Source organism: Lacerta agilis, chromosome 8 (assembly GCF_009819535.1).
Source record: "Lacerta agilis isolate rLacAgi1 chromosome 8, rLacAgi1.pri, whole genome shotgun sequence".
Lineage (NCBI taxonomy): Eukaryota > Metazoa > Chordata > Lepidosauria > Squamata > Lacertidae > Lacerta > Lacerta agilis.
In genome coordinates this window covers 62,556,730-62,569,589 of record NC_046319.1, presented here as the reverse complement: position 1 = coordinate 62,569,589, position 12,860 = coordinate 62,556,730, and the positions used below count along the sequence as shown (strand labels likewise).

General features: G+C 47.6%; 1 protein-coding gene across 3 annotated transcripts in view; it reads right to left on the bottom strand.

Annotated features, from left to right (window-relative positions):
• AHDC1 (AT-hook DNA binding motif containing 1) overlaps window positions 1-12,860 on the bottom strand; it is a 181,960-nt gene that overhangs the window by 117,013 nt on the left and 52,087 nt on the right. Inside the window, exon 1 of one of the 3 annotated variants that reach the window (XM_033157890.1) lies at window positions 1,349-1,629. The exons of the other annotated variants lie outside the window; for them this stretch is intronic. Coding sequence (XP_033013781.1) covers window positions 1,349-1,613 — 265 coding nt within the window. The 5' untranslated portion in view covers window positions 1,614-1,629. Of the gene's footprint in view, window positions 1-1,348; window positions 1,630-12,860 lie in introns of those variants that run through there. 3 annotated transcript variants of the gene reach the window in all.

Genomic DNA, 12,860 nt, shown 5'->3' with positions numbered 1-12,860 from the left:
TTTGCCCTGTCATCTATTCTGCACCACAGTCTGAAAACTGGGTAACCACATATCCGGCCCCAATCTTCCTGATAAACCTCTCTCCTCTTCCTCTCCCCCTCCCCTTCCTCCCTGCAAGCTCAAATAAGTTCCACTAGCTCTAAAGTTTCATCAGTGACTCAGCGGCTGGCTGTTTCAGGCAGCAGCCACACACACACACACACACACCCCTCTCAAGGGAAATGGAAAGAGGCCTTCAGCCCCCAGTTGCAGATGGGCTGGGTGGTGCAGGAAGGCCAGACGATAGCCAGGCTCAAATTACAGTGTGTGCATCGCAGGGAAGGGGTGAAGGGAAGAAGGATAAACTGCAATAACACCGCGAACGTTTATGTACCACTTTCAAATGTTCAGAAATGCTTCACATGTTACCTTGTCATAATCTTCACAACAGCCCTATAAGGTAGATCGGTCAATATTATCTTTGGGTTGCAGATCTGGGGGAGTGGGGGCTGAGAATGGGATGGGGGGGTGCCTAAAGCCACCTAGTTCTTTGCAGAAGTGTTCTGAAATGGGACATTCATACCTGCAGATCAGCTTTTTTTTTAGTAACCATTTCTCTTTATTGCAGAACTTAACAACAAACAGCAAACATAAAATACCAATTAACAATTTTGAAACAGGTATAAAAGTACAATTTGTATACACACGTTTTATGTTTTAGCAACTTCTCAGAAAAACCAAAGATAAAATAAACCAACAACAACAACAAGAAGTTTGTTGTTGTCATACCTGCAGATCAGCTTCAGTTGCACCAACACTCTTCTATTTCTTCCAAGTACACTCTGAATGTGTGGGTGATCTCTGAAGGGGCAAGAAAGTGTGCCTGCATATAAACTGCAAGCCATGCAAGGGCCATCACATCTGTTTTACATGCAGAAGGTCCCAGGTCCCATCCCCCAGCATGTCCAGGTAGGGCCTGAATCCCTGGAGAGCCACTGCCTGCCAGTCAGTGTCAACAATACTGTACTGAGTTAATGGACTCAGTGGTCTGGTTCAGTATAGAACAGCTTCCTATGTTTCAACATATGCTGCAACATATTATCTTTATCTCTTTGGCCTATGAACTTCACCTGCAGAATAGCAGAATTACTTTTATAAGAGGAGAGAGAGAGGAGCCCCTTCCCCAAACCAAGCCCTCCCCCACCAAAGAGATTAAAGGGACACACACACACACAGTCATTCCCCAGCTCTGCCTTCCTTCCCCAGCCAAGGCTGTCTGCAAGAGCCCATCATTTGTTCCGCCCCCAGCGCCAAAGCACTGAGCGACAACAGAATGCTTTTAAAATCCCCTACGCGCGGCGTGAGTCACTGCAACCCCACGTTGCCCAAAACAAGCTCCGACAAGGAGAGGAATGGAGAGGCAGAGAGATCCTGGAGGCGGGGACAGAGAGAGAGAGAGAGAGAGAGAGAGAGAGAGAGAGAGAGAGAGAGAGAAGGCCGGAAAGAACAGGGGCTGAAACTCTGCCTGCTGGCTGGAGGCTAATTGGTTCCGGCAACAGCCTGCTCAGCTTGGCGACGCTTCCTCCAAGTCTGCTCCAGCCACTGCAATGCTGGCCCTGGAGAGCGGAGAACATTTCTCCCGGCTCAGCTTTGGACACAGCCCTACTGACATTGTGGGGGTGGAGGGGGAAGGGTGAGAAGCAAAGCCACCAAGCCTAGGAAGAGAGGAGACAGCCGCCCGCACCAAGGTTTCTAACTTGCACATGGCGTTCAAGCCGGGCGCATTCGCCAGAGTGAACCCACCACTGATGAACAGAGCAAGCCAGTTGGGGGCAGCAGACGCAAAAGGACCTGGGACAGGCGAGGCTGACATCTATCAGGCGCGCTCTCGTTCTGCCCACAAAGGCCACTCGTAGAAAGAGAGATGGAGGCAGCCAGGAAGTCAAAATCCTGCACCAAGAAAAGCTGGATTCTACAACCTGTAGATGACAAGTGGCACGTTTGCTTCTTTTGCAACAGCTGGCTTATTCGTGGGGGAAAGGGACAGAGTTATGTGGAGGGGGGATCCCAAAGCAGGCATGTGCACCCATGGGTGCCATATTGACAACCCCTCCAAAAGGAGCTGCAGCCATTTCTGGGTCTCCAATGAGGGTTGTTGTTGTTTAGTCATTTAGTTGTGTCTGACTCTTCGTGACCCCATGGACCAGAGCACGCCAAGCACTCCTGTCTTCCACTGCCTCCCGCAGTTTGGTCAGACTCATGTTGGTAGCTTCGAGAACACTGTCCAACCATCTCGTCCTCTGTCGTCCCCTTCTCCCAACATCAGGGTCTTTTCCAGGGAATCTTCTCTTCTCATGAGGTGGCCAAAGTATTGGAGCCTCAGCTTCAGGATCTGTCCTTCCAGTGAACACTCGCTACCCAGTGAGGGTAGTGATACACAATTTGTTATCAGAACCTGCCTTTGTCTACCAAACAGGCATGTACCAATTGCTGTACACGATGAACAATAATAATTGAGTCTTTTTGGAGAAATAGGCAGGGCAGGAACTTAACAAATAAATGAGTTTCATTATCATCTCTTTTTTAAAAAGCACTTGTCCTGTAGGGATCAGAGAAACATGTGCCCATATGTCCTCAGTGGGATCTTCTTATAAACAGTATCAAAAACTTTGGAACTGTTGGAACAAGAATACTGTTGGTGCTCAACTGTTTACTTGAATGGTACCCATATCCAGTCTAACCAAAGATATGGAAGGCTAAATTAGATGAGAACGTGCATTTTTAATAATACTAATAACAACCCCTGATAGTGGTATTGCAGCGGCCCAAGAGGTGGTTTTTGAACCCTTTCTTCATTAAGGTCTCAACAAAAATCACTCAAGTTACTAATTTACACTTAGTAGAAGAAAAAACTCATTCACACCAAACAAAATGCCTCCCAGTGCAAACAAAGAGGCTCTGGAGAAACAGTTTTCATCAGGACCACAGCAAGGGAAGGGGTGTTGCACTCCTGCCTTCTCCATTTGGTGCAATCCCCCTAAATGATCAATGTGACTCTTCTCACCTCCCCTCCACAATCAGGGGCTGTTATTTGCATTTTTTTAAGCATACATATTTAAAATCACATCTGAAAGTTCCTATAACTTAGGCTGTGCGCACACCAGAGTGTTAAGGAGCACATAGATCAGAGAGATCCATTTTTCCATGTGTGCTTTTGTGCATCTTCATCCACACATGGCCATTGTCAGCTGAACTCTAGCTCAGTGGTTCCCTTTCACACTAGTGGGCGGTGCCTGATTGCATATACCTGCGTTCTGTTTTGTTGTCTCTTCTCCTCAATTAGTAGTACATCCCTACCGTTCCTGAGTTCCAGAAACCTGAGGTCCATTGTGGACATGTGCTCAGGTATTTGTTTGCCTGTGTGTATAGCCAATTTTTGAGACAGCCTTTTTTCGAGATCCACAAAATGGGTTTAAATACAGAGCAAACATGCCACACCTAGCACCACTAGCAGACCACAGAGAAGCTCCTCGCCAAGGAAGTAGAGGATGTGGTGCTAGATGAAACACAGCAAAATGTCACCACACACATTTTTTTATTAAAAAAAAAATCCTGCCCATACCATGTACTTCAGTGCACTCACAGCTATTATTTCATGTTGGATTCCGCCGCCCCAGACACCCCTCATTTCCACAAATTGAGAAAATCCAGATTAAATGAGGGGAGAGGAATGCAGGCTGACACTTGGATGAGGACAAAGTATGGACAGGGTAAAAACATGCACACAGGAAATGCATTAAATCCACTTTAAACTATCGCGTGTACACAGCCTTGGAATGGCTGTGCTTTGAGTCTAAAAGGCAAGAGAGGCCCCAGCAACACAGTCCTGGTACAGTTGGTAGGCAGAGGAGCCTCAGAAGCACCAGAAGAGTGCTTAGGGGCTAGCCGGAGGTGGTGGCATGAGAGCCCCAGATCTTTTGCATCAGGCCCTGGAAAATACTTTGCTTATCACAGGGTTGGGGGACCTTAGGCCCTCCAGATGTTGCTGAGCAACAATGCTCGTCAGCCCCAGGAAGTGTGGCCAATAGAAAGAGATCATAGTAGTTCAGCAACATCTAGAGTACCAAAGGCTCTGCACACCTGGATGTATGCCCTCCAAATTCCAGTACTGGTAAGACCCTACCCCGCCATTTACCAACTCAATTCCCAGAGGCATCTATACAAATAAATTTACATGTGCAAATTTGTGTCATAAGCTCTGCACCTTGAGTTCTTTTAACTGTCTTCCAAGACTCCTGCTGGCAATAAACATGTTTGTGGTCTACAAGCTCATCTTTTGTTAGAGCTGAGGTGTCCCACAGTTCAAAGAATCAGCAGCCTTCCATTTGTGGGTTGAAGCTGGCAAACTGGGTTGGGTGGGTGCTGCTTAACTGGGTCCATTTCTAGAGTAGTGGTGGCTAGCCATGTCCCTCCAGGTGCTGCTGGACTCCAACTCCCATCAGCCCCAGGCAGCATGGTGAAGAGTCAGGGATGATGGGATTCCAGGAGGACATGGAGAGCTACAGGTCTACCAGCCCAGTTCCAGAGTTAGTCAATGAGCAGATCAAGGTTGAAAACCACCCGAGCTTCCTGATAGCAATTTGGTAGCAAGAGTAAAGCTGACCCAGCCGCAGACAGTTAAACAGAAAGCAACTGAAGGAGTGGGCCGAGAACAAATCGAAACCAGGGGTGGGTGGGGGTTAGTTCTATGGCTCGCTTTACTGGCGGAGGATCTGAAGCAGCTAGGTTTCTGGCGCTGTGCAACAATGAGCTCTTTGTAGCATGTGGTGCATCCCTTAACAGCTGGCACAGCTGCACCTCATCTCATGGGTAATGTCCACGATCAAGGCTCAACTACTTCCAGGTTTTGCTACGGCAAAGCCCGTTACTTAAAAAGTGGTACTCCAACCCTCTTGCCATGCTTACTCCCAGAAAGTTCGGCTTATGCTGAGGCACAGGATTGCGCTCCTTGAAATGGCAGGATTTAGTCATTCCCAACACCAAAAGAACAAAAGGTGAGGGTGGGACAAAAAGACTACAGAAAATGAAGGACTGCATCAGATGCGTCCTGGTGCAGATGTGGCCTTTTCTTTATCAGAGCACAACAGTAAGGGCATGGATGTTCTTGCACAGCAGCTATTGTGCCCTGTGGAGTGCCTCTTCCTGCAGAATCAAATAGCTACTGTGAATCAGAGCTTTTAGTTTAAGAGAAGAGTGCAGGGAAAGTGCAGGGGATAGTTTCAAGGCTACAAAAGAAAAACTCTGAAAGCATGTGGGCAGTTTCGGTTAGAAACTGGAAAAATTGTAAGGTAGCCTTTTTTTTTTTTGGTACCTTTCTTTGCCATGCCCACAAACACCCAAATCCATACCAAAATTGTGGCCGATTCATTCTCTTCCCCATGCACCTGTTGCCCAGGGTTGCTGAAGGAAGCCCAGCACCATCCACCAAGATGGGACTTGTTACACAATTTCAAGTCCTTTAGGTAACAGACAGCTAGTGACGTGTTGAACTCAGAATAAAGAGGTTCAGAATAAGGCACCGCCACTTCCTAGATCAACCTCTGTCTGCACAAGTAGTATACAAGCTTTAGAGAGGCAAAGCAACTTGTTTCAAACACATCGAGTTCAGTGCAACTTGAAAGACTGAATATAAAAAGGCTGCCAGTGTAGTGCAGTGGTTAGAGGGTTGGACTAGGACCTGGGAGGCCGGAGTTCGATGATGCTTTGCACTTCAGCATAGCAAAGTGTCGTTTTAGTCTGTCATCTCCAAGCCCAACTTCGTTACATTACAATGCTAGCAGCAGCCCATGGTACATTACTTCAGCATTCTGGGGTCTTTTTAGTTTTAGCGGGCACTGCTGCTGCTGCATCTTACACTCTGATTCTTTTTTTGCGAGCGGCCATTGCAGGATGGTGCAGGACCAGTGGAGCCTACCAGAAAGTGGTGACTGCCAGGGCTCCACGGAAAGTGCTGGGCTCCGGAAATGCTGATGTGGGCTCCTCTCCTACTTCACAGAAAGCTGAAAGTAAATGTGCTGGTGGCAACCCAGTGTGTGTGAGGCCAACAATGCCATGGCAAAAAGGAATCGGGGAGTTCTTCACATAGTCCACAAAGCATTTGGAGAAGGAGAACCAGGTCCTTGAGGATGCAGTGGAATAGGAAAGCTCAGAAGAAAAGCTCACCCCTTGTCTCCTCATCCTGCTGAACACGAATCATCTTCTGAAGATGATCAGATGTGAGGTAGCCTTGCCTCTTCTTCTGACGAATCTTGCCATGCTCAATGTTTGTGGTGGCTTTGTGTGTAAACATATTGCATGTGTTTTGGTTTGAGTTCAGGTCCCTAAAAGCCTAGCATGCTGTTTTGCTTACTAAAATAACCTAAAACTCGAATGACTGTAAGGGAATTGAGAAAACTAATATTTCCTGGGAGGTTAGCTACCAATCAAGCATTGCAGTGTCGAGTAAGTAGTAATCATGGGGTTTGTGTTAAGTGGTGTGGTTTACTTCTTTCTGCACTCCCTAAAGTTCGGTGCCATATGAGTGTTGAAATGACTATATTACCTTTTTTAAAACCTATGTTTGTATTTTGATGTAATTCATTACCTTGACTGATATGTCTTGGCCTCTCTTTCTGAGGGTTAGAGAAGCGTGAAACTGAAACTCCAGCTATTTAAACTGGGAACACCAAAAAGCATAATTTGTAATAAAATAACTTGCAAATTAAAAAGCAACAACAACACTTGAGCACTCTAAAGCACAAGTTCTTCTCATATTGCCTTCATGTTGCATAGCTGGGAAATTTATTCCCATTTTATAGATTGGAAAAGGAGGCCCACACTTGTCCAAGGTGCTACAGTAAAATCCTTGGGTTTGTGAAAACAAAGCAAGAAAGATAATCATTTTTCAGAGAGAGTTGAAGATGGTCTAAGAAAGGCTTTGCTTCTCCCTTTTCTTGAGGTCCCATTGTTGCTTTTGGCCAAACAGGGTTTCAAACCAACTACTAACTCAGCATATCTGACTACCAACAATCTGCAAAACTGAGTTACTAGGAGATGAAAACAGGATAGTCATGCAAAGCATAAGCAGGTCCCGCTTTCAAAACTGCCTCCGACTCACAGGTGGTGGCGAGGAGGGGCATTCTGTTCTCTTCCTAATGGAATATATAATTGGCTGCCTAATCCCCCCCCCAAAAAAAGCTCCCACAGCACAAAATCCTCAATTGCAAATCCAATCTCCTGTTTCTCACAAAGACTGTGCAGCCAAAAGATCTCCTGGACCTCTGTGGTTTCTCTCGCCACTCAGGATCTTCCACCCTGCTGAACCACTCAGGTGAAACTACAGGACAAAGAAAGGAACTCTGACAGCGTAATCCCCCAGTAATCCTAATTAGGGTGCGGCTAGTTCATTCAGTGTGTGTGTGTGGAGGGGGGTAATAGAAGGGGAGGATGCTCATTTTTAGCTTTGAATAGCATTGGCTCCCCTCCTGGTTAAAGACACAACACAGCCACCACAACCAAAATGGGCACGATTGGGAGTGGGGAGAGAATAGGGATGCTAGCTTTAAAAAAAACAAAACACGTTCCACTAAAATAATAATAATAAAGATGCCTGTGGGTTTAGGGATTATGGGTATAGTGGTTTCCGAAGGACAGGCGTGGGTGGGGAAGTCTGTGCATGTCAGAAATCCACCCCCCCATTCCTTATCTGGAATGGATTAATCAGTTAAGCAGGAGGCCACTGAGTAACTTGGTTGCTCTATGGGCAGATGGCAACCCATAAAACTGTGACATTGGTAGCTGGTTTATTGCATGCTGGCATATCTTCATCCATTTAAATGGAAGCAAGTTTTTTAAAAAGAAAAAAAAAAGAAAAAAGAAAAAAAAGTCTGTCAGAATTGAATGGAGTCAATCTCCTTTTTAAAAGGAGCCAGGTACACCACCATCCCGTCTCACACTTACCTACCTACCTACCTACCTACACAGTGAAAGATTCATTTATTGCCATTTAGTCTGCTAGTCAATGGATGCTTCTGCTGCTACTGCCACCTCCCCTGCTTCTCCCCTGCACCCCTCACTCCAACCCAGCCCCCCAGACTACATTAAGCATTCTGCCTGAGCCAGGGGGACAACCAGACCCCCAGGCCGCCAGCCCCAGGACACTCGCCAAGAGCCAGCCGCTTTGTTCCAGGTGCCTGTTCACTTCTTTCATTAGGCTAATGGGATGCGGATGCATTACTCCATTCCACATGCTGCTAATGAAGCACTCAGGCCTGTGTGTTTGCATTAATGTGCGCAGTGCTGGCAGGCAGGGAAGGGGAGGGTGGAAGAAGAAGAAGAAGAAGAAGAGTGAAGGGGCTGCATTCGGTCAGACTATCTAGCCGTTGTTGTTCCCCACTTCTCCCCCCCGGCTGCCTTCATTTAACTCCTGCTACCTCAGCCTCCATGCCCTACCCTACAAAGACCGAAAACCAGGTTATGTTGCATGCCGGGCCGGACAAATCTTAATCTGCCCAGGGAGAATTCCACAGCACATTCCACGACACATTAAGCAAGGCCCTTTGCACTGGGCAGGCTCAGAGACAAAGCTGCTGGCGAGGGAAGGGCGGCTACACCTACCCCTGGCTCTCCGGAAGGGAGGCCTGAGAAGCGGAGCTGTGGGGACGGGGCGGGGAGGTGGGGGTGGAGAAGAGAAAGAAGACAGCTGCCCTTTCAGAGCAAGCCAGCCACGGTCTGCAATCCAGTTTCCACACAGGAAACACCCAGCCCAGCCTGCCTGCCTTTCAAATGAGGGGCTCCTGGCTTGAGCATCTGGCAACAGTGCGGCCAAGTCAGGCAACGGCATCCCAGCCTCACATATGAGGTTGTCCAGAAGCTTCACTGTGTGCGCCCTCTTCCTTCAGCATCTGAAGAAACACTGAGATGTTTCTGAAATTCTCTCTTAACACCACAGGCTTCTGATCCTTCTTGCTGCAGACACATTAGGGAGCATGCAGGAGTCATCTCCAAAAGGGGCCAGAGCTCCTGGGCCCTGCACAGCTAAGGGGGCGCAGCCTCCAAGTATGAACTCTCAAAGGAAATCACCCCAGCTGCCCCCTAGGGTGGCACCTTGAAGACTGACCACATTTATTATGGTGTGAGCTTTCACAAACTGAAACCCACCTCAACAGGCATGCTTGCATCCGACAGTGTCCACAAAACCTTACACCATAATAAAACTGGTTTGGTCCTTAAAAGGTACCGTGAGATTTTGCTGAGAAGTAAGTCCTATTGAATTCATCAGGGCTTAGAGCTCAGGTAAATGGGCTCTTCCGGAAGGCTACATGTAAGTTCAATGCGAAGCTTCATTTATAATGTAATGCTGCTGCCCTCACCCTCTTTTATTCTGCGTGTTGGGATTACAGAATGGTGTTTATTATTATTTGATATGCATTCTACTGTATTGTTTTTAGTGATATAAACCGCCTATGGTCAAAGGGCAGTATACAAAGTCTTCAATAGATAATAGCAATAAATAAAAATGACAACGAGCTGCAAGGTTCACAGGAGAGGACCTTTTCCTTGGTGCACCCACAGCTCTAGGAATTCATTGCCCACTGTCCTCCAGAAAGCAACTACACTACGTGAATTGCATTTATTCTTTGCAATGGATGGATTTGCAGGGTTGTGGTTTATATCATGAGCTGGCTGGCTGGCTGCTTTGTTGTTGTTGTTGTTGTTGTTGTTGTTGTTGTTGTTGTTGTTGTTACTCGTTTACTAATGTTGGTGATGTTTTGAGTAAGTTGTGTATTTCTGCTGAGAGACGGGGGAGAGAGAGGGAGAGAGGAACTCACGAAGGCAGCCTAGGAACATTTTAAAATAAATAAATCTCAAAAAGGCCTCGGGAGGTAGCTTCATCAGAAAATTAGTCCAAGCTCTTTGGATAAGGTGTTGGATAACAGATTCCTATCACAGTTATGTTCCTCACCTACATTTTTACTTCACCAACATGTACAGAAAATAATAGGGTTTTCATTAAAGAACACCATTCTATTTGATGCAAATTCAAGTGTGGGCAAAATCCTTCCAAGTGGGGGTCACCAGCTTATCTTGTGAGCAAGAAAGCCCAGCCCACAGCCTGTGGGGCTGAACTGCATTTCCTCCTTTACCACACTTTTCTTTACACGCCCACTACAGGCCAAGCCCAAGACTGTGCTTGGAGTGACACAACAGAGCTCATAGAGTGGGCGATCAGAGAGGGATAACACGCTCCGATGACCCCAATCCTCCTACCCCTTTGCAAAAGTGCATGCATGCAAAGCTTGCAAAAGCCGGAGCTCAAGTTGCTCCCCAGGCTCCTCCGGAGGAACATTCCAGCGCCCTCCTTCTCTCCAAGGCTTCACCAACACACAGGAGGCATCGCCCAACTCAGAAGCTGGGGTTCAGAGAGCTACCTCCAAGCTGCGGCTTGCTTGTGTTGCTCCCCGGAGCTCTCTCTCAGCTGCTTCAGCTCCCCAAGGGCATCAGGGAGGAGTGACCCAAGAGCTGGAATTCAAAAGCCTCCAGCAAACACATCCAGATGCCTGTACCCAGAACAACACAAAGGAGTGGGGGTGGATGAGAGAGAACAAGCCTGTGGCTGCTCCAGGAGGGTCAGCTGCGACACCCACCCACAGCACCGCAATGTGCATGCCTCTGCTTTCCACAGGCACACCCCTCCCACAGACTCTGACACTCTGACTCTCTCTCTTTCTCTTCTGGGCTGCTAATACATTGCCACATAAACCAAGCCCTCCTGATGTTCCTCTGCTCTGCAGAGCTGCAGAATACAAGAGAGCCTGGCAGACTGCACACACACATGTAAGCACACACACAGAGAAAGACACAGGCTGGGGCACTGTTTAGCCAGGTGCCAGGGAATCCTGTGCCATTGTTCCAGTTTCAGCATCTCGCCCAAGCCACCTAGGCAACAGGGTTAAGCTGCCACAGCCACACACACACACACACACACCCCGCCTGCCTTAATGAACAACCAGGCAAGGCTCTCACTTCTCTGCCTCCTGCCTCTCCTCCCACCTCAACCTCTCATCCTCCCCCAGGAGAGAGAAAAGAATGGAGTCTTCCCATTTGGTCCCATGTGGCAGAGCACGCGGGGGGGGGGGAGAGAGTAGGCTAGCCAAGACTGGCTCGCCTAGCAACACTGGGAACATAGCGGGAGAGATTAAGGGGGGGGCAGCCTCTCCTGCTGTCCGGCATCTGTGCAGATACTGTTGCGCCAGCGGCCCTCTCCCCCTGTGGTCCTGCTGCCATCTCCACCATACCAAGCAGGGGAGGGGAGGGCGGGGTCGCATTCTTCTCACCATTCCCTCCCACCTACTTGATGCAATACTGTATCATTTCGAGAAGGGCAGCCCCACATTCTGTTCGTTTGGCACCAGGCATCAGCACGGACAACTCAACAGACACCCACTCCCAGAGCTCAGGGGCTCGAGATTATACCTTTGCAGCACCTCTTTTTGGCCTGTTGACAGTTGACATACTTAGTTGACAGTAGTCCATAGGCATGTAATACAATGGGCAGGTGTGCTGAAAGTTCAGGTCCAGAACCTGCACTGATTTTTTAAGAACTGCTCAAAAGTCAGCCTACCTGTACCTGGTGCCCTCTAGATGTTTTGGACTACAACTCATATCAGCCCAAGGAAGCACAGGAAGGCTAATGATTGTGTGTGTGTGTGTGTGTGTGTGTGTGTGCATGCCCACCTAGGAACTTCTGCTGAAGACAGACAACTGACAGTACAATCTAAGCACCTCTACTTAGAACTCAGTCCCACTGAGTTCAGTGGGGCTTACTTTCCAGCAATAGTCTTTGGTATACCCAACAGCAGGCCATACAAAGAAAGTCATTCCCCCACTGCCTTCAGAAACATTAGCAGCAGCAGCAGGAGGAGGAGCAGCAGCAGCAGCAGCAGGTGGAGGGCGAAAGCGGCACCAAGAAAAGTTAAATTCAGCAGCCTGTATAAGTTATGCAAATTTGCATAATCTCTGATTTTATAGGGTGAAATTCAATGTTGCACTATGACGGCTGTTCCGTCAGCAGAAGCATTTCTGCTTGCTAGATGGAGCAGTCTCCTCTCTTCTCCCAATCCTTCAGAGCATATCAGAGCATGGGGGGGGGGGGAGAGGGAGAGAGCCCAGGTCCGCTATCAGGACAACTTGGTTGAATCTGGCCCTTATAATTATTATCTGGTAATCATGGGCCTGAAAGTGATCCCCCCCCCAAAAAAAGACTAGGCATTTTAGCCCCTCTTCAACCAGCAATTTTGTTTCAGCAGGCTCCGCCCACAAGCTTGCAAGTTTATCTTTACATCAATAAGGACTAGAAACTTCCTTTTAAACATCATTTTAAAAAGTCATTTTCCAAGCAAGTCGAAACATCCTACTTTTCTTCTGCACTCTGCCATCACACTGAAGCACCTAAGGGAGCAGGTAGCCAGAATTTGAAGGCCGTCTGATATGGTGCCGAGATCACCAGCTACATATTTAAGCAGTTTCTATACAACTTAATTCTTCTAAAGAAGTCACACCAAAACAGTAAAGCATAATAACTACACAATTAAAATCAATATATAACTTAACTGAAGTTAAAAAAAAAAAACCCAACACCAAGCAGCAGATAACAGAAGCATATTAACACATTGCAGCCAGCCCCTTCATTCCCAGCACAGGATCCCAGCCATCCCACATTGGCATAACGAAATCAAAAACAGGACTAGAAAAGAAAGATCTTGAAGGTACATCTAGAGAAACCAATAAAGGAGCCAAACACAGCTCTTGGGGGAGGGAGTTCCATATTATACGATGAATGT